Consider the following 18,443-nt stretch of genomic DNA (forward strand, 5'->3'; position numbering starts at 1 on the left):
GCTGCTTCTCCATAGTAATAATAATAATAACTAATAATAATAATATATTGAGAGGAGCAAAATGTGCAGGCTGGATTGGGGTGGGAGAGCAGTGAGAGGAATTAAGGGGGGCAAGGGGATGGATGGCCTTAGATCTGAGGGGCAGGAATTTCTTTTTTATGCGGAGGTGGATGGGCAACTACTGGATATTCTTGAGGAGTGGGATACCACGGCCTGAACGTCTCTGCAGAAAAATTATTTGGGCAGCAGAGCGAAGTACGGGCCGGAGTCGGGAGAGACAGGAGGCTGGGAAGTCGGACGGAAGGGTGACGCGGAAATCAAGGTGCTGTAGGTTAAGTGTTTGGGTTAATGTGGAAGCAGTTTGGATGCAGAGGGGAGGGTAGATTTTAGCCATGTTGTGAAGGTTGAACTGACAAGATCTGGTGACAGACTGAATACGTGGGTTGAATGAGAGAGATAATAATAATAATAATAATAATAATGATGGCATTTGTTAAGCGCTTACTATGTGCAAAGCACTGTTCTAAGCGCTGGGGAGGATACAAGGTGATCAGATTGTCCCACATGGGGCTTACAGTCTTCATCCCCATTTTATCATCATCATCATCATCAATCGTATTTATTGAGCGCTTACTGTGTGCAGAGCACTGTACTAAGCGCTTGGGAAGTACAAATTGGCAACATATAGAGACAGTCCCTACCCAACAGTGGGCTCACAGTCTAAAAGGGGGAGACAAAACCAAACATATTAACCAAATAAAATAAATAGAATAGATATGTACAAGCAAAATAAATAAATAGAGTAATAAATCTGTACAAACATATATACATATATACAGGTGCTGTGGGGAAGGGAAGGAGGTAAGATGGGGGGGATGGAGAGGGGGACGAGGGGGAGAGGAAGGAAGGGGCTGAGTGCGGGAAGGCCTCCTGGAGGAGGTGAGCTCTCAGCAGGGCCTTGAAGGGAGGAAGAGAGCGAGCTTGGCGGATGGGCAGAGGGATTGGGGGCATTCCGGGCCCGGGGGAGGACATGGGCCGGGGGTTGATGGCAGGACAGGCGAGAACGAGGTACGGTGAGGAGATTAGCAGCAGAGGAGCAGAGGGTGCGGGCTGGGATTTATGTCTGTGTGATATATGAGGACATATAATGCTGGTAAAATCTCCTGAACTGCCTCCTTACCTCATTTTACAGATGAGGTAACTGAGGCCCAGAGAAATTAAGTGACTTGCCCAAAGTCACACAGCTGACAATTGGCAGATGCAGGATTTGAACCCATGACCTCTGACTCCCAAGCCCAGGCTCTTGCCACTGAGCCACGCTGCTGAGGATAATAGAGAAGCAGCGTGGCCCAATGGAAAGAGCCCGGGCTTGGGAGTCAGAGGTCATGGGTTCAAATCCCAGCTCCGCCACCTGTCAGCTGTGTGACTTTGGGCAGGTCGCTTCACGTCTCTGGGCCTCATCTGTAAAATGGGGATTAAGACTGTGAGCCCCACACGGGACAACCTGATCACCTTGTATCCTCCCCAGTGCTTAGAGAGTGCTTTGCACATAGTAAGTGCTTAACAAATGCCATTATTATTATTATAATGCCAAGGTTACGGGCTTGTGAGACAGGGAGGATGGTGGTATTGTCTACAGTGACGGGAAAGTCGGGGGTTTGTGTGGGAAGATAAGGAGCTTATCTTCCTTATCTTATTTTTAGACTGTGAGCCCACTGTTGGGTAGGGACTGTCTCTATATGTTGCCAATTTGTACTTCCCAAGCGCTTAGTACAGTGCTCTGCACATAGTAAGCGCTCAATAAATACGATTGATGATGATGATGATGAGCTCAGTTTTCGACCTGCTAGATTGGAGGGGACAGCAGGTTACCCAAGCAGAGGTGTCTTGAAGGCAGGAGGAAATGTGAGACTGCAGAGACGGAGAGAAATCAGGGCCGGAGAAGTGGATTTGGGGGACGTCCACATAGAGATGGGAGCTGAAGCCTCGGGAGCGAATAAGTTCTCCAAGGGAGTAGGTGTAGACGGAGAACAGAAGAGGACCCGGAACTGAACCTTGATGGACCCCCCCAGAGTTAGGGGGCAGGAGGCAGGGGAGGAGTATTTAGTAAGCGCTCAATAAATACGATTGATTGATTGATTGAGTCCACGAAAGAGAATGAGCGGCCAGAGAGAGAAGGCGGGGAACAAGGAGAGGACAGCGTCAGTGAAGTGGCCTCCACAGCCTTGGGGTTTCAGAGAGGGAACTAGCTCTCTTCCTCCCTTCAAGGCCCTGCTGAGAGCTCACCTCCTCCAGGAGGCCTTCCCAGACTGAGCCCCTTCCTTCCTCTCCCCCTCGTCCCCCTCTCCATCCCCCCCATCTTACCTCCTTCCCTTCCCCACAGCACCTGTATATATGGATATATGTTTGTACAGATTTATTACTCTATTTTATTTGTACATATCTATTCTATTTATTTTATTTCGTTAGTATGTTTGGTTTTGTTCTCTGTCTCCCCCTTTTAGACTGTGAGCCCACTGGTGGGTAGGGACTGTCTCTAGATGTTGCCAATTTGTACTTCCCAAGCGCTTAGTACAGCGCTCTGCACATAGTAAGCGCTCAATAAATACGACTGATGATGATGATGATGATCTGACCAACTGACCGGAGAAATACGGGTTGATTCAGAGGTCAGTTTTCAGATTCGAGAAGCAGCGTGGCTCAATGGAAAGAAACCGGGCTTGGGAGTCAGAGGTCACGAGTTCAAATCCCAGCTCCGCCAACTGTCAGCTGGGTGACCTTGGGCAAGTCACTTAACTTCTCTGTGCCTCAGTTCCCTCATCTGGAAAATGGGGATTAAGACTGTGAGCCCCACCTGGGGCAACCTGATCACCTTGTATCCTCCCCGGCGCTTAGAACAGTGCTTTGCACATAGTAAGTGCTTAACAAATGCCATCATTATTATTGTTACTATTAGGTCACTTGGTAATGCAACTTCACTTTGGGGGCTTTCAGTATCGCTTGAAACTCTCGCCCTCCCGACCCACCACCCCCGCCCACAGTCAGGGCCAGCTGAGATCACAGGGGACTGGGCGCTTAGTACAGTGTTCTGCACACAGTAAGCACCTAATAAATACCATTAGGTATTTATGCTTGGATAACCTGCTGTCCCCTCCAATTTAACAGGTCGAAAACTGAGCTCCTTATCTTCCCACACAAACCCCCGACTTTCCCATCACTATAGACAATACCACCATCCTCCTGTCTCACAAGCCCGTAACCTTGGCATTATAATAATAATAATAATAATAATAATAATAATAATAATACTCTATTTATTTATTTATTTATTTATTTTGCTTGTACATTTCTATCCTATTTATTTTATTTTGTTGGTATGTTTGGTTTCATTCTCTGTCTCCCCCTTTTAGACTGTGAGCCCACTGTTGGGTAGGGACCGTCTCTATGTGTTGCCAATTTGTACTTCCCAAGCGCTTAGTACAGTGCTCTGCACATAGTAAGTGCTCAATAAATACGATTGATTGATTGATAATGATGGCATTAGGTATTGACTGATACGAGAACTTCAAGCCCGTAACCTTGGCATTATAATAATAATAATGATGGCATTAGGTATTGACTGATACGAGAACTTCATTTTGGACGCCTTCTGTATCACCTAAACCCAACCACCTCCCTCAACCGCTGTCAGTGCCTTCCAGCAAACAACCGGATCACAGGGGACCAGGCGCTTAGTACAGTGCTCTGCACCCAGTAAGCGTTCAATAAGTACGATGGAATGAATGAATGAAAGGAGGGGCCCCCGAAGGAGACTGAGAATGAGCGGCCGGAGAGATGAGAGGAGAACCAGGAGAGGACAGTGTCGGCGAAGCCAAGGTGGGATAACGTTTCCAGGGCCACAGTGTCGAAGGCAGCTGAGAGGTCGAGGAGGGTGTATATATGTATATATGTTTGTACATATTTATCACTCTATTTATTTATTTATTTAGTTTACTTGTACATATCTATTCTATTTATTTTATTTTGTTAGTATGTTTGGTTTTGTTCTCTGTCTTCCCCTTTTAGACTGTGAGCCCACTGTTGGGTAGGGACTGTCTCTATATGTTGCCAATTTGTACTTCCCAAGCGCTTAGTACAGTGCTCTGCACATAGTAAGCGCTCAATAAATACGATTGATGATGATGATAATGGAATAGAGGCCGTTGGATTTGGTAAGGAGGAGATCACCCGTGACCTTTGAGAGGGTGGTTTCTGCGGAGAGAAGGGGACGGGAGCCAGATTGGAGGGGGTCAAGGAGAGAACTGGAGGAGACGAACTTGACTCTAGACTGTGAGCCCGTTGTTGGGTAGGGATTGTCTCTGTCTGTTGCCGAATTGCATTTTCCAAGCGCTTAGTGTGTAGACAACTCGCTGGAGGAGTTTGGAGAGGAAGGGTAGGAGGGATGGGGCGATAACTGGAGGGAGGCTTGGGGTCAAGGGAGAGTTTTTTTAGGATAGGGGAGACGTGGCCAGGTTTGAAAGAGGTGGGGAAGAGGCCATTGGAGAGTGAACGGTTGAAGACGGTTGTCAGAGGGGAGGGAGCAAGTGTTTGGATACGGTGGGAAGGAATGGGATCCAATGCACAGGTGGAGGGGGGGGATTTTGAGAGAAGGTAGGAGATCTCCTCTAGAGATACAGCTGGGAACGATGGGAGAGTTGAAGAGGGGGAAGGACAAGGGGGGATGGAGGAGGAACAGGGGAGATTTTCGGGAGATCACGCCTGATAGTGACAATTTTCTTAATAAAGTAGGTGGCCAGCTCACTCGGGGCAAGGAATGGTGGCGGCAGGAGGCCTGAGAAGAGAGTTAAATGTCTGGAACAACTGGCGAGGGTGATGTGCATGGCTGTCAATAAGGGTTGAGAAATAGTTTTGCTGGGTGGAGGAGGGGGCAGAGTGAAAGAATAATAATAATAATGATGGCATTTATTAAGCGCTTACTAGGTGCAATGCACTGTCCTAAAAGAATGCAAGGATAAACTTGAAGTGGATCAAATTGGCCTGATATTTAGATGTCTGGCAGCAACCCTCAGTGGTTCAAGCGCTGTGGGTTATTGATATGAGAGCGATGAAGGGGTAGGGGAGCGAGTGAGTTGATTTCAGTCGAAGGGGTGGCATTGAGAGTGTCTATTTGGTCACTAGGGAAGCTGGTTTGCATATGGAGGCTAAGTGGGGCAAGATAATAATACTAATAATAATAATAACAATAATAATAATAATAATAATAATAATAATAATAATGGGATTTGTTAAGCGCTTACTATGTGCCAAGCACTGTTCTAAGCGCTGGGGAGGTTACAAGGTGATCAGGTTGTCCCACGGGAGGCTCACAGTCTTAATCCCCATTTGACAGATGAGGTCACTGAGGCACAGAGAAGTGAAGTGACTTGCCCAAAGTCACACAGCTGACAGTTGGCAGAGCCGGAATTTGAACCCATGACCTCTGACTCCCAAGCCCGGGCTCTTTTCCACTGAGCCATGCTGCTTCTCTAAGATGAGTTGAGAAAATTGGCTGGGGTCTAGAAATTGGAAGTCTCTGTAGGGGAGCGGTACAGATTTCATTCATTCAATCATCTATTGAGTGCTTACTGTGTGCAGAGCACTGGACTAAGCGCTTGGGAAGTACAAGTCGGCAACATATGGAGATGGTCCCTACCCAACAATGGGCTCACGGTCTAGAACGGGGAGACAGACAACAAAACAAAACATGTAGACTGGTGTCAAAATCATCAGGACAAATAGAATTAAAGCTAAATGCACATCATTAACAAAATGAATAGTAAATATGTACAAGTAAAATAGAGTAATAAATCTGTACAAATATATATACAGGTGCTGTGGGGAGGGGAAGGGGGTAGGGTGGGGGGGATAGGGAGGAGGAGAGGAAAAAGGGGGCTGAGTGTGGGAAGGCCTCCTGGAAGAGGTGAGCTCTCAGTAGGGCTTTGAAGGGAGGAAGAGAGATAGTTTGGCGGATGTGCGGAGGGAGGGCAATCCGGGCCAGGGGGAGGACGTGGGCCGGGGGTCGATGGTGGGACGGGCGAGAACGAGGCCCGGTGAGGAGGTGAGCGGCCGCAGAGGAGCGGAGGGTGTGGGCTGGGCTGGAGATTTACAGGGAGGAGGTGTGTGGGAGAGAAGACAAGTGAGGAGGCTCAATCGTATTTATTGAGCGCTTACTGTGTGCAGAGCACTGTACTAAGCGCTTGGGACGTACAAGTTGGCGACATATAGAGACGGTCCCTACCCAACAGCGGGCTCACAGTCTAGAAGGCTGTGGTGGGATAGAGGGATTCCAGAGTTGGTGAGGGGAGAGATTGAGCAGTGGACAGAGATGATATCGAGGGCGTCCAAGTTGGGGAGAAGACGAGATGGGGTGAAGCAGGAGGTCAGCGGAGTTGAGGAGTGATGGAAGGCGGGCGGCGGAAGGGGTCATCAGGAACTTGCTTGTGGCTATCCAAGTCCCCAAGGATGGACGGTAGGGATGGAGAAAGAGAGAAGGAACGCGACAGTGGAATCAGAACGGTTAAGGAAGTGGGAGGTGGGACCTGGGAGGCGGTAGATGACCGCGACTAGAATCCGGATTGGGTGATGGGGGCGGATGAAATGGGCTTCGCAGCAAGGGAAAGAAAGGGATGGGGGAGGTGGGATGCTGAGAGAGCAGAAGTGGGGCGCCAGGAGGAAGCCCACACCTCCTCCTTTCCCAGTGAGTCTGGGGGAGTGGGAGGAGAGGGGGCCTCCGCTGGAGAGAGCGGCAGGGGAGACCGTGGGGTCAGGGGACAGCCAGGTTTCAGGGATGGCGAGTCTATACTTCACGCGGCTGCCCGGATCATCTTTGGGCAGAAATGCTCTGGACATGTTACTCCCCTCCTCAAAAATCTCCAGTGGCTACCAGTCAACCCAAGCATCAGGCAAAAACTCCTCACTCTCGGCTTCAAGGCTGTCCATCCCCTGGCCCCCTCCTCCCTCCCCTCCCTTCTGTCCTCGTCCAGCCCAGCCCGCACCCTCCGCTCCTCTGCCACCGCTCACCTCCTCACCGTGCCTCATTCTCGCCCGTCCCGCCATCGACCCCTGGACCACGTCATCCCCCGGAGCCCGGAATGCCCTCCCTCTGCACATCCCCCAAGCTAGCTCTCTTCCTCCCTTTAAAGCCCTACTGAGAGCTCACCTCCTCCAGGAGGCCTTCCCACACTGAGCCCCCTTTTCCCTCTCCTCCTCCCTATCCCCCCAACCCTACCTCCTTCCCCTCCCCACAGCACCTGTATATATATTTGTATAGATTTATTACTCTATTTTACTTGTACATATTTACTATTTATTTTGTTAATGATGTGCATTTAGCTTTAATTCTATTTGTCCTGACGATTTTGACACCTGTCTACATCAATCAATCGTATTTATTGAGCACTTACTGTGTGCAGAGCACTGTACTAAGCGCTTGGGAAGTGCAAGTTGGCAACATATAGAGACGGTCCCTACCCAACAGTGGGCTCACAGTATAGAACATGTTTTGTTTTGTTGTCTGTCTCCCCCTTCTAGACCGTGAGCCCATTGTTGGGTAGGGACCGTCTCTAGATGTTGCCAACTCGTACTTCCCAAGCCCTTAGTCCAGTGCTCTGCACACAGTAAGCGCTCAATAAATACGATTGAATGAATGAATGAATGAATGAGGAGGAGGGACTGAGAAAGGAACAGGTCAAGGATGAAGGGAATCTTTCTTCTGATGGAACAGGGGGGTCCATAGGCCATACATGATTGAGGCTGGGGGGGTGGGGTGGAGGTTCTGGGGGAAAGGACGGAACAAGGGGTGGAAAGGATTTGGACGAGAGAGTTGATGGGGGTCGACAATGGGGGAAGGGAATGAAGGGTGACACTGGGATTGAAAGAACTGGGACAGGATGGCTCAGTGGAAAGAACACAGGCTTGGGAGTCAGAGGACATAATAATAATAATAATAATAATAATAATAATGGCATTTATTAAGCGCTTACTATGTGCCAAGCACTGTTCTAAGCGCTGGGGAGGTTACAAGGTGATGAGGTTGTCCCACGTGGGGCTCACAGTCTTAATCCCCATTTTCCAGATGAGGTCACTGAGGCCCAGAGAAGTGAAGTGATTTGCCCAAAGTCACACAGCTTACAATTGGCGGAGCCGGGATTCGAACCCACGACCTATGACTCCAAACCTGTGCTCTTTCCACTGAGGCACACTGCTTCTCTGGGTTCTAATCCCGGCTCTGCCACTTTGCTGTGTGACCTTGGGCAAAGCCACTTAACTTCTCGGTGCCTCAGTTCCCTCATCTAGAAAATGGGGAGGAAGACTGTGAGCCCCTTGGGGGACAGCCTGATTGCCTTGTATTGGGTGCTCAAAACAGTGCTTGGCACATAGTAAGCGCTTAACAGATACAGTAATTAACGATTAATTAAAATTAGGATGACAGGGATGGGGCGGGGGAAGTGAGGTGGGAGAAGAGGACCAGGATGGGTCGATTGGAGGGGGGGATTGAAGGGTCACGGTGGAGCCGGTGAGGTTTAGACGTTATAAGTAAGGCTGAGTCCCAGGCCTGGGCTCTATCCACTAGGCCACACCGCTTCTCCCCCAGGGGGAAAGAAAAATGAAATGTCCTAGAGTGCACCTCCGATGCCAAAAGGGAGAGGAGAGGGAAACTGGAAGCTCCTCGTGGGCGGGGAATGTGCCTGTCCTATTGGGCTCTCCCAAGTGCTTAGTCCAGTGCTCTGCACACAGTGAAGCGCTCACCACATACAACTAACTGAGAGAGGTTGAGGTTTTCCTCACATCCACGGCCCTCCCCAGGACATGGAGCCCTTTGGGTGTCAGGCCTGGGGCTGCCTCTCTTAGTTGTTTGAGGGCCCAGAGTTAATAATAATAATGATAATAGCATTTATTAAGCGCTTACTATGTGCAAAGCACTGTTCTAAGCGCTAGGGAGGTTACAAGGTGATCAGGTTGCCCCACGGGGGGCTCACAGTCTTCATCCCCATTTTACAGATGAGGTAACTGAGGCCCAGAGAAGTGAAGTGACTTGCCCAAAGTCACCCAGCTGACAAGTGGTGGAGCCAGGATTTGAACCCATGACCTCCGACTCCGACCACAGCACCTGTATATATGTATATATGTTTGTACATATTTATTACTCTATTTATTTATTTATTTTACTTGTACATATCTATTCTATTTATTTTATTTTGTTAGTATGTTTGGTTTTGTTGTCTGTCTCCCCCTTTTAGACTGTGAGCCCACTGTTGGGTAGGGACTGTCTCTATATGTTGCCAATTTGTACTTCCCAAGCGCTTAGTACAGTGCTCTGCACATAGTAAGCGCTCAATAAATATGATTGATGATGATGGTGATGACTCCAAAGTGCGGGCCCGGGCCCTTTCCACTGAGCCACGCTGCTTCTCTTAATTTCAGAGTTAAGTCCTTCTGCATCTGGTGAGCCTGTGAGCGCCCCGTGGGACAACCTGATCACCTTGTAACCTCCCCAGAGCTTAGAACAGTGCTTTGCACATAGTAAGCGCTTAATAAATGCCATTATTATTATTATTATCTGGTGGACGTCACGGGCTTACACCTTTTCCAAGTCCTTGACATTCCCGGGAATGCAGCGTTATGGACTGTGAGGGTGGGGGAAGCTATTCCCTCCTTCCGACCACAGGGAGCGAGCAGGCTTTACTGATTCCAACCTCCAAAGCAGAAGCCGAAGGAAGGCGACAGGGAGGAGGAGGAGACCAGGGTGGGTGGAGGGCAGGGGGACGGGAGTCAAGGTCACTCAGCAAACAAGTGGTACTAGACACCCCTGCCCTCAAGGACCTTGTAATAATAATAATAAAAATGATGGCATTTACTAGGCGCTTACTGTTCTAAGCGCCAGGGAGGTTACGAGGTGATCAGGTTGTCCCATGGAAACCTCATAGTCTTAATCCCCATTTTACAGATGAGGTCACTGAGGCCCAGAGAAATTAAGTGACTTGCCCAAAGTCACACAGCTGACAAGTGGCAGAGCGGGGATTTGAACCCATGACCTCTGACTCCCAAGCCCGGGCTCTTTCCACTGAGCCATGCTGCTTCTCTAGATATCCCTGCCCTCATGGACCTCGTAATAATAATAATGATGGCATTTATTAAGCACTTGCTATGTGCAAAGCACTGTTCTAAGCGCTGGGGACGTTACAAGGTGATCAGGTTGTCCCACGGAGGAGCTCACAGTCTTAATCCCCATTTTCCAGATGAGGGAACTGAGGCCCAGAGAAGTGAAGTGACTTGCCCAAAGTCACACAGCTGACAACTGGCGGAGTCGGAATTTGAACCCATGACCTCTGACTCCCAAGCCCGGGCTCTTTCCACTGAGCCATGCTGCTTCTCTAGATAACCCTGCCCTCAAGGACCTTGTAATAATAATAATGATGGCATTTATTACGCACTTGCTATGTGCAAAGCACTGTTCTAAGCGCTGGGAAGGTTACAGGGTGATCAGGTTGTCCCATGGGGGGGCTCACAGTCTTAATCCCCATTTTACAGATGAGGTCACTGAGGCACAGAGAAATTAAGTGACTTGCCCAAAGTCACACAGCTGACAACTGGCGGAGTCAGGATTTGAACCCATGACATCTGACTCCCAAACCCGGGCTCTTTCCACTGAGCCATGCTGCTTCTCTAGATATCCCTGCCCTCAAGGACCTTGTAATAATAATAATGATGGCATTTATTAAGCACTTACTATGTGCAAAGCACTGTTCTAAGCGCCAGGGAGGTTACAAGGCGATCAGGTTGTCCCATAGGGGTGCTCACAGTCTTCATCCCCATTTTCCAGATGAGGGAACTGAGGCCCAGAGAAGTGAAGTGACTTGCCCAAAGTCACACAGCTGACAAGTGGCAGAGCGGGGATTTGAACCCATGACCTCTGACTCCAAAGCCCAGGCTCTTTCCACTGAGCCACGCTGCTGTAATCTAGAGATACACAGCCTTTTAAACAACTCATATGGACATCAGAGAAGCAGCGTGGCCTAGTGGATCGAGGCCGGGCCTGAGAGTCAGAAGGTTGGAGAATCAGCATGTCACAGCGGAAAGAGCCCGGGCTTTGAAGTCAGAGGTCATGGGTTCAAATCCCGACTCTGCCAATTGTCAGCTGGGTGACTTTGGGCAAGTCACTTCACTTCTCTGAGCCTCAGTTCCCTCATCTGGAAAATGGGGGTGAAGGCTGTGAGCCCCACATGGGACAACCTGATAAGCTTGTATTTACCCCAGTGCTTAGAATGGTGCTTGGCACATAGTAAGCCCTTAACAAATACCATCATTATTATCCCAGCGCTTAAAACAGTGCTTGGCACATAGTAAACGCTTAAAAAATACCAACATTATTATTATTATTATCACTCATTATTATTATTAATCCCGACTCGGCCACTTGTCTGCTGTGTGACTTTGGACAAGTCCCTTCACTTCTCTGGGCCTCAGTTCCCTCATCTGTAAAATGGGGATTAAGACTGTGAGCCCCCTGTGAGACAACCTCATCACCTTGTAACCTCCCCAGCGCTTAGAACAGTGCTTTGCACATAGTAAGCACTTAATAAATGCTATCATTATTATTATTATTATTATTATTATTATTCTCTGGGCCCCAGTTACCTCAATCTGAAAAATAGGGATTGAGATTCTGAGCCCCACGTGGGGCAGGGACTGGGTCCAACCCGATTAGGTTGTATCCACCCCAGCGCTTAGTAGAGTGCCGGGCACCTAGTAAGCGCTTAACAAATATTGTTTTGCTGTCTGTCTCCCCCTTCTAGACTGTGAGCCCGCTGTTGGGTAGGGACCGTCTCTAGATAATAACAATAATAATAATGATGGTATTTGTTAAGCGCTCACTATGTGCAAAGCACTGTTCTAAGCACTGGGGGGATACAAGGTGATCAGGTTGTCCCACGGGGGGCTCACAGTCTTCATCCCCATTTTCCAGATGAGGGAACCGAGGCCCAGAGATGTGAAGCTCAGTCCCAGACTGAGCCCCTTCCTTCCTCTCCCCCTCGTCCCCCTCTCCATCCCCCCCGCCTTACCCCCTTCCCTTCCCCACAGCACCTGTATATATCTATATATGTTTGTACATATTTATTACTCTATTTATCTATTTATTTATTTATTTTACTAGTACATATCTATTCTATTTATTTTATTTTGTTAGTATGTTTGGTTTTGTTCTCTGCCTCCCCCTTTTAGACTGTGAGCCCACTGTTGGGTAGGGACTGTCTCTATATGTTGCCAATTTGTACTTCCCAAGCGCTTAGTACAGTGCTCTGCACACAGTAAGCGCTCAATAAATACGATCAATGATGATGATGATGATGAAGTGACTTGCCCACAGTCACCCAGATGTTGCCTATTTGTACTTCCCAAGCGCTTAGTCCAGTGCTCGGCACAGAGTAAGCGCTCAATAAATATGATTGAATGAATGAATGAAATACCATAATGATTATTATTGCATCATGGTGACTCAGCTCCCTTCTTCCATTGGGGCGGATCCAGAATGCTCTAAAAAGGTTTCTTCTGCCAGGGGAAACATTGGTTTTAGATCTTTTATTTCAGATCCCCCTCAGATGTTTGAAATTCAATCTGCCTCTGCTTACGGTGCATGTTCCCTTTGCGAGGAATAATTCTGCCGCCGGATTCTGCTTGTCTGCTGGGTGACCTTGGGCAAGTCATTCTAATTTACCTGGGCCTTAGTTTCCTCAGCTGTAAAATCAAACAGTCAGTGGTTATTGGGCACTTACTATGTGCAGAGCACTGTACTCAGGGCTTGGAGAGTACAACAGAATAAGCAGATACGTTCCCTGCCCAGAACAGTAAAATGGGGATTCAATCCCTAGTCCTCCTCCTCCTAATTTCTTTTTTTAATGGTATTTGTTAAGAGTTTACTATCGGCCCGGCACTGTACTAAGCGCCGGGGTGGATACCAGCTAATCAAGACTGTGAGCCCACTGTTGGGTAGGGACTGTCTCTATATGTTGCCAATTTGTACTTCCCAAGCGCTTAGTACAGTGCTCTGCACATAGTAAGCGCTCAATAAATACGATTGATGATGATGATATGTTGCAAACTTGTACTTCCCAAGCGCTTAGTACAGTGCTCTGCACACAGTAAGCGCTCAATAAATACGATTGATGATGATGATGATGACACAGTCCCCGTCCCACGTGGGGCTCACCGTCTTAAATCCAATTTTACAGGTGAGTTAACGGAGGTCCAGAGACGTAAAGTGACTTACCCAAGGTCCCACAGCAGACAAGTGACAGAGGCTGGATTAGAACCCAGGCCCTTCTGACTCCCTTCCGACTAATGGATACTACCCACTAGTCCATGCTGCTTCTTTAAGACTTTAAGATCCATGCGGGACGGGCTGTGACCGACAAGATTCCCTTGTATCAACCTCAGCGTTTAGAACCGTGCTTGACACAAAAATGAGTGCTTAACAAATTCCACAATTCATTCAATCGTATTCAGAGAAGCAGCGTGGCTCAGTGGCAAGAGCCCGGGCTTTGGAGTCAGCGGTCATGGGTTCGAATCCCGACTCCGCCACATGTCTGCTGTGTGACTTTGGGCAAGTCACTTAACTTCTCGGAGCCTCAGTTCCCTCATCTGTAAAATGGGGATTAAGACTGTGAACCCTACATGGGACAACCTGATCACTTTGTATCCCCCCCAGTGCTTAGAACAGTGCTATGCACATAGTAAGCGCTTAACAAATGCCAACATTATTTATTACTATTTATTTATTCTCTGGGCCTCAGTTCCCTCGTCTGGAAAATGGGGATTAAGACTGTGAGCCCTACGTGGGACAACCCGATCACCTTGTAACCTCCCCAGTGTTCAGAACAGCGCTTTGCACATAGTAAGCGCTTAACAAATGCCATCATTATTAATAATAATAACTAATTATTAATAATTAGCACTGCTCTAAGCACTGGATAATGATGGCATTTGTCAAGCGCTGACCATGTGCAAAGCACTGCTCTAAGCGCTGGGGAGGTTACAAGGTGATCAGGTTGTCCCACGGGGGGCTCCCAGTCTTCATCCCTGTTTTACAGATGAGGTCACTGAGGCCCAGAGAATAACAATAATGATAATGTTGGGTAGGGACCGTCTCTATATGTTGCCAACTTGGACTTCCCAAGCGCTTAGTCCAGTGCTCTGCACACAGTAAGTGCTCAATAAATACGATTGAATGAATGAATGAATGATTGAATGAATCTCATCTCTCACCGCTCACCCCCGGCCCACGTCCCGCCTCTGGCCTGGAATGGAAAGCGCTTAGTCCAGTGCTCTGCACACAGTAAGCGCTCAATAAATACGATTGATGATGATGATGATGATGATGATGAATGACCTCCCTCCTCTAATCCCACACACAATCCCTCTCCCTCCTCTTCAAAGCCTTACTGAAGGCCCATCTCCTCCTCCAAGAGGCCTTCCCTGACTAAGCCCTCCCTTCCGCTATTCCCACTCCCTTCTGTGTTGCCTAGCTAAGCCAGCTAAGCCAAGCTAGCTCTCTTCTTTCATTCATTCAATCGTATTTATTGAGCGCTTCCTGTGTGCAGAGCACTGGACAAAGCGCTTGGGAAGTCCAAGTTGGCAACATATAGAGACGGTCCCTACCCAACAGAGGGCTCACAGTCCAGAAGACTTCTTCCCTTCAAAGCCCTACTGAGAGGTCACCTCCTCCAGGAGGCCTTCCCACACTGAGCCCCCTTTTTATAATAATGGCATTTATTAAGCGCTTACTATGTGCAAAGCACTGTTCTAAGCGCTAGGGAGGTTACAAGGTGATGAGGTTGTCCCTCGGGGGGCTCACAGTCTTCATCCCCATTTTTACAGATGAGGGAACTGAGGCCCAGAGAAGTGAAGTGACTTACCCAAAGTCACACAGCTGATAATTGGCGGAGTCGGGATTTGAACCCATGACCTCTGACTCCAAAGCCCGGGCTCTTTCCACTGAGCCACACTGCTTTTTCCTCTCCTCCTCTCCCCCCCCCGCCCTACCTCCTTCCCCTCCCCACAGCACCTATATATATGTTTGTACAGATTAATTACTCTATTTATTTTACTTATACATATTTACATGTACATGAGAAGCAGTGTGGCTCAGTGGAAAGAGCCTGGGCTTGGAAGTCAGAGGTTGTGAGTTCAAATCCCAGTTCCGCCAACTGTCAGCTGTGTGACTTTGGGCAAGTCACTTCAATCAATCAATCAATCAATCGTATTTATTGAGCGCTTACTGTGTGCAGAGCACTGTACTAAGCGCTTGGGAAGTACAAGCTGGCAACATATAGAGACAGTCCCTACCCAGCAGTGGGCTCACAGTCTAAAAGGGGGGTGACAGAGAACAAAACCAAACATACTAACAAAATAAAATGAATAGATATGTACAAGTAAAATAAATAGAGTAATAAATATTACTTCACTTATAAATAATAATAATAATAATAAACTTCACTAATAGATATTACTTCACTTCTCTGTGCCCCAGTGACCTCATCTGTAAAACGGGGATTAAGACTGTGAGCCCCACCGTGGGACAACCTGATCACCTTGTTACCTCCCCAGCGCTCAGAACAGTGCTTTGCACATAGTAAGCGCTTAATAAATGCCATCATTATTATTATTATTACTATTCAATTTATTTTGTTAATGACGTGCATTCATCTTTAATTCTATTTGTTCTGTCGACTTGACACCCGTCCACATGTTTTGTTTTGTTGTCTGTCTCCCCCTCCTAGACCGTGAGCCCGTTGTTGGGTAGGGACCGTCTCTAGATGTTGCCGATTTGCGGACCCAAGCGCTTAGTCCAGTGCTCCGCACACAGTAAGCGCTCCATAAATACGACTGAATGAATGAAATGCCTACGCCTTTGGCGCTGTCTCCTTGAAGTGCTCTGCACACAGGAAGCGCTCAATAAATACGATTGATTGATTGATTGATTGATTTAACCATTTGGGGGCCGGGGTGGGGGGCTCACTTACCATGATCTGGATCTCCCTCTTGCAAACCTGGAGGTCGTGGTCGTTGTTGACGAACATCCGCTTCAGGGCACACTTCACCCCGTTGCTGGTCCGCGCCAGGAACACGATGGCGAAGCCGCCTGCAAGGAGACACCAGGAGCTGAGCCGCTGAGCTTATCCACGGACACCGGGGCTGGACGGGCCCGGAACCGGCAGCTTTCCTCTACTTCAGCGCTTAGAACAGTGCCTTGCACATAGTGAGCGCTTAATACTATAAGCGCTTAATACTATAAGCTTACTATATATATATATAGTAAGCTCTCCCCCTCGTCCCCCTCTCCATCCCCCCATCTTACCTCCTTCCCTTCCCCACAGCACCTGTATATATGGTTGTACAGATTTATTACTCTATTTATTTATTTATTTATTTTACTTGTACGTTTCTATCCTATTTATTTTATTTTGTTGGTAAGTTTGGTTCTGTTCTCTGTCTCATGTGTTGCCAATTTGTACTTCCCAAGCGCTTAGTACAGTGCTCTGCACATAGTAAGCGCTCAATAAATACGATTGATTGATTGATTGATTGTCTCCCCCTTTTAGACTGTGAGCCCACTGTTGGGTAGGGACTGTCTCTATGTGTTGCCAATTTGTACTTTCCAAGCGCTTAGTACAGTGCTCTGCACATAGTAAGCGCTCAATAAATACGATTGATTGATTGATTGATTGTCTCCCCCTTTTAGACTGTGAGCCCACTGTTGGGTAGGGACTGTCTCTACGTGTTGCCAATTTGTACTTCCCAAGCGCTTAGTACAGTGCTCTGCACATAGTAAGCGCTCAATGAATACGATTGATTGATTGATTGATTAATAAATGCCATTATTATTATCAATAAATGCCATCATTATGTGACCATTACCACAAGTTGTCCACGTACCAATTGCTTTGGGGCAAGAGAAGCAGTGTGGGTCAGTGGGCAGAGCATCGGCTTGGGAGTCAGAGATCGTGGGTTCAAATCCCAGCTCCGCCGCTTTTTCAGCTGTGTGACTCGGGGCAAGTCACTTCACTTCTCTGTGCCTCAGTTACCTCATCTGTAAAATGGGGATTAAGACTGCGAGCCCCACAGGGGACGACTTGATCACTTTGTACCCTCCCCAGCGCTTAGAACAGTGCTCTGCACATAGTAAGTGCTTAACAAATACCAAAATTATTATTATTATTATTATTATTACTGGACTCTCCCAAGCGCTTAGGGCAGTGTTCTGCTCACAGGAAGCGCACAATAAACACCACGGTCGGACCGACCGATTGATTTCAGGGGGCTGCCAAGCTCGGCCGGGGAACCCCCCTTTTCTCGTGGGGGGAAGGCCTACAGATGAGGGGCAGGGAGGGGAATTTCCATGACGACCTGTCCCGTGAAAGACTCGTGGCCTACTGGGACCAGCCCAGAAGGCCCCAACTTTTATCTCAGCTCTGCTAAACCCTAATTTCCTCTTTTTTTTCCGCGTGCGGTATTTGTTAAGCGTATTGTGCCAGGCACTGTACTAAGCGCTGGGGTAGATACAAGGTAATTGGCTTGGACACAGCCCCTGTCCCACGTGGGGCTCACACTCTTCATCCCCATTTTACAGACGAGGTAACAGGCACAGAGAAGTCAAGTGACTTGCCTGAATTGACACAGCAGACACGTGGAAGCAGCGTGGCTCGATAGAAAGAGCCCGGGCTTTGGAGTCAGAGGTCATGGGTTCAAATCCTGGCTCCGCCAATTAGCTGTGTGACTTGGGGCAAGTCACTTAACTTCTCTGGGCCTCAGTTCCCTCACTGGAAAACGGGGATGAAGACTGTGAGCCCCCCGTGGGACAACCTGATCCCCTTGTAACCTCCCCAGTGCTTAGAAGAAGAGTGCTTTGCACGTAGTAAGTGCTTAATAAGTGCCATCATTATTATTATCTACCGCCCCTCAAGCCCCACCTCCAACTTTCTGAGCCATTTTGATCCCTTTCTCACATTCTTTCTTTTTCCATCCTACACTGATTTTAGACTGTGAGCCCACTGTTGGGTAGGGACTGTCTCTTTATGTTGCCAACTTGTACTTCCCAAGCACTTAGTACAGTGCTCTGCACACAGTAAGTGCTCAATAAATACGATTGATGATGATGATGATCCTTGAGGACTTCAACATCCACACAGATGTCCCTGAAGACACTTTCACTTCCCACTCCCTATTGTTCCTCGACTCCGCTGACCTCCTGCTCCTCCCTCCCTCGCCAACTTGGACATCTGCTAGATCATCATCATCATCAATCATATTTATTTAGTGCTTACTATGTGCAGAGCACTGTACTAAGCGCTTGGGAAGTACAAATTGGCAACATATAGAGACAGTCCCTACCCAACAGTGGGCTCACA

At 48.1% G+C, this 18,443-nt stretch overlaps 1 protein-coding gene across 1 annotated transcript in view; it reads right to left on the minus strand.

Annotated features, from left to right (window-relative positions):
* The window catches only part of AAK1 (AP2 associated kinase 1), a 211,845-nt gene that overhangs the window by 124,912 nt on the left and 68,490 nt on the right, over positions 1–18,443 (minus strand). The window contains exon 2 of the mRNA XM_038746417.1: positions 16,059–16,177. Within this exon, the coding sequence (XP_038602345.1) occupies positions 16,059–16,177 (119 nt within the window). The remainder of the gene's footprint in view (positions 1–16,058; positions 16,178–18,443) is intronic.

This window comes from Tachyglossus aculeatus, chromosome 5 (assembly GCF_015852505.1).
Source record: "Tachyglossus aculeatus isolate mTacAcu1 chromosome 5, mTacAcu1.pri, whole genome shotgun sequence".
NCBI lineage: Eukaryota > Metazoa > Chordata > Mammalia > Monotremata > Tachyglossidae > Tachyglossus > Tachyglossus aculeatus.